Source organism: Vollenhovia emeryi, unplaced genomic scaffold, assembly GCF_000949405.1.
Source record: "Vollenhovia emeryi isolate VEMERY1.0 unplaced genomic scaffold, V.emery_V1.0 DF948037.1, whole genome shotgun sequence".
Classification (NCBI taxonomy): Eukaryota; Metazoa; Arthropoda; class Insecta; order Hymenoptera; family Formicidae; genus Vollenhovia; species Vollenhovia emeryi.
Genome location: NW_011958329.1, coordinates 1 through 1,556, shown reverse-complemented (window position 1 = coordinate 1,556; position 1,556 = coordinate 1). Strand labels below are relative to the sequence as shown.

The following is a 1,556-nucleotide window of genomic DNA, read 5'->3' as shown; positions in this document are numbered from 1 at the left end:
ATTATTGGTCCTTCGAGCCGGATCCTTCACCGGCCACCGCGAACTCGGTAGTGCAACGCCTGTGAATGCCTGAAAAGGAAAGGAACGTGAGAATGGACTTGACAGCCCTGTTAGCGGCGCAAAGCGACGCTCATGGTCGCCTTGCCCGCTCGGTGACGAACTTGAAAAAGATGGGCGCAGAAAACATCACGCTTCACGCCGTTGAGACACGCCTCAAGCTCCTTGACCAAACTTGGGCGAAGGTCGAGGTACAGCATGAGGCCATCCGAGCGCTCTACAAAGAGGGTTTCGACTCAAGTGAGTACAACCAGACTCATTTTTTTGACAAAATCGAAGACACTTACGTGATGGAACGAAGCGTGCTCAGCGAATACGCGAGACGGCTCCAACCAGAGCCAAGTTCCGCTCCGCCGAAGGAGTCCGGTAACGTCTCCTCCGTGTCTGCGCTACCTCGACTCAAGGTGAAGACGTTTTCGGGTGCGTTCGAAGAGTGGCCTACCTTCCGCGACAGCTTCTTGTCGATTGTCGGGAAACACTCGTCCATCTCGAACATCGAACGGTTCCATCATCTGAAGCTCTGTCTTGACGGAGCCGCTGAAAGATTGATACGCCCGTTAGCCGTGATTGGGGACAATTATCCGCGCGCGTGGAAAATGTTAAAGGAACATTACGAGAACAAACGGGAAGTTGCGCGTTCTAACTTCGCCGCGTTCACCAGCACCCCCAAAATGAAAAGCGACACCGCCGAAGAACTTGATCGGATATACAACGCCGTGACCAGTGTCGTGAGCGGGCAAGAGGGTATCGGTCGACCCATCGCTTCACACGGCTGCGATTTGCTGAACCATCTCGTTGCCGAGCTTTTCGACCCGAAAACTCGCCTCGAGTGGGCCTCTTACACAAGCGAATCGGACGACGTTCCAAGTCACGAGACTCTAGTGAAGTTTATTTCGCGACGAGCTCTCACTCTCAAAGTCGCGAAGGCGACTACCGCCAAGGTCTCTGGAGACCCGCCGCGATCCGCGAAGTCCCATCTCCCTAAACGGTCCATCGCCTCATCGCAGTGTGTCTTGTGCAAGGGCAAGCACCATGTCATGATGTGCGACGAATTTAAGGCGAAATCCGCGATCGAACGTAAAACCGTCGCGGAAACGCACAGACTTTGCTTCAATTGCCTCGGCTCGCACCAGTTCGCGAAGTGTCAATCCGCGAAAACGTGCGTGTCTTGTAAGGCTCGGCATCACTCGATGCTCCACGAGGCTTACACCCCGCAGACTGTCTCCGAAGCCAACGCTCTCTCCGCAGTGCGTCAGGACGACGAAACCAAGGCGATTCTCCTCGCGACCGCGAGGGTGAACGTCGCCGACCGCCACGGAATACCGCATGCGATCAGAGCCCTGATCGACCAAGGATCAGAGGTCTCTCTGATCTCCGAAGCGCTCGTGCAGCGCCTGCGACTACCCCGATCTCGATCCTCCGTGTCAATTATCGGCATCGGGGGTTCCCGCACCGGGTCCAGCAGAGGACGGGTCACGCTCAGTCTCTCGTCCACCGCA

The 1,556-nt window shown here is 56.2% G+C and overlaps 1 protein-coding gene across 1 annotated transcript; it reads left to right on the top strand.

The window, feature by feature from the left end:
* Positions 1-17: 17 nt before the first annotated feature.
* On the top strand, positions 18-1,539 carry LOC105557234 (the record flags this gene model as incomplete). Its single annotated transcript, XM_012004422.1, has 1 exon — positions 18-1,539. A coding segment is annotated over exon 1 (1,474 nt), but the record flags the coding sequence as incomplete, so codon positions are not given.
* Between the last annotated feature and the right edge of the window lie 17 nt (positions 1,540-1,556).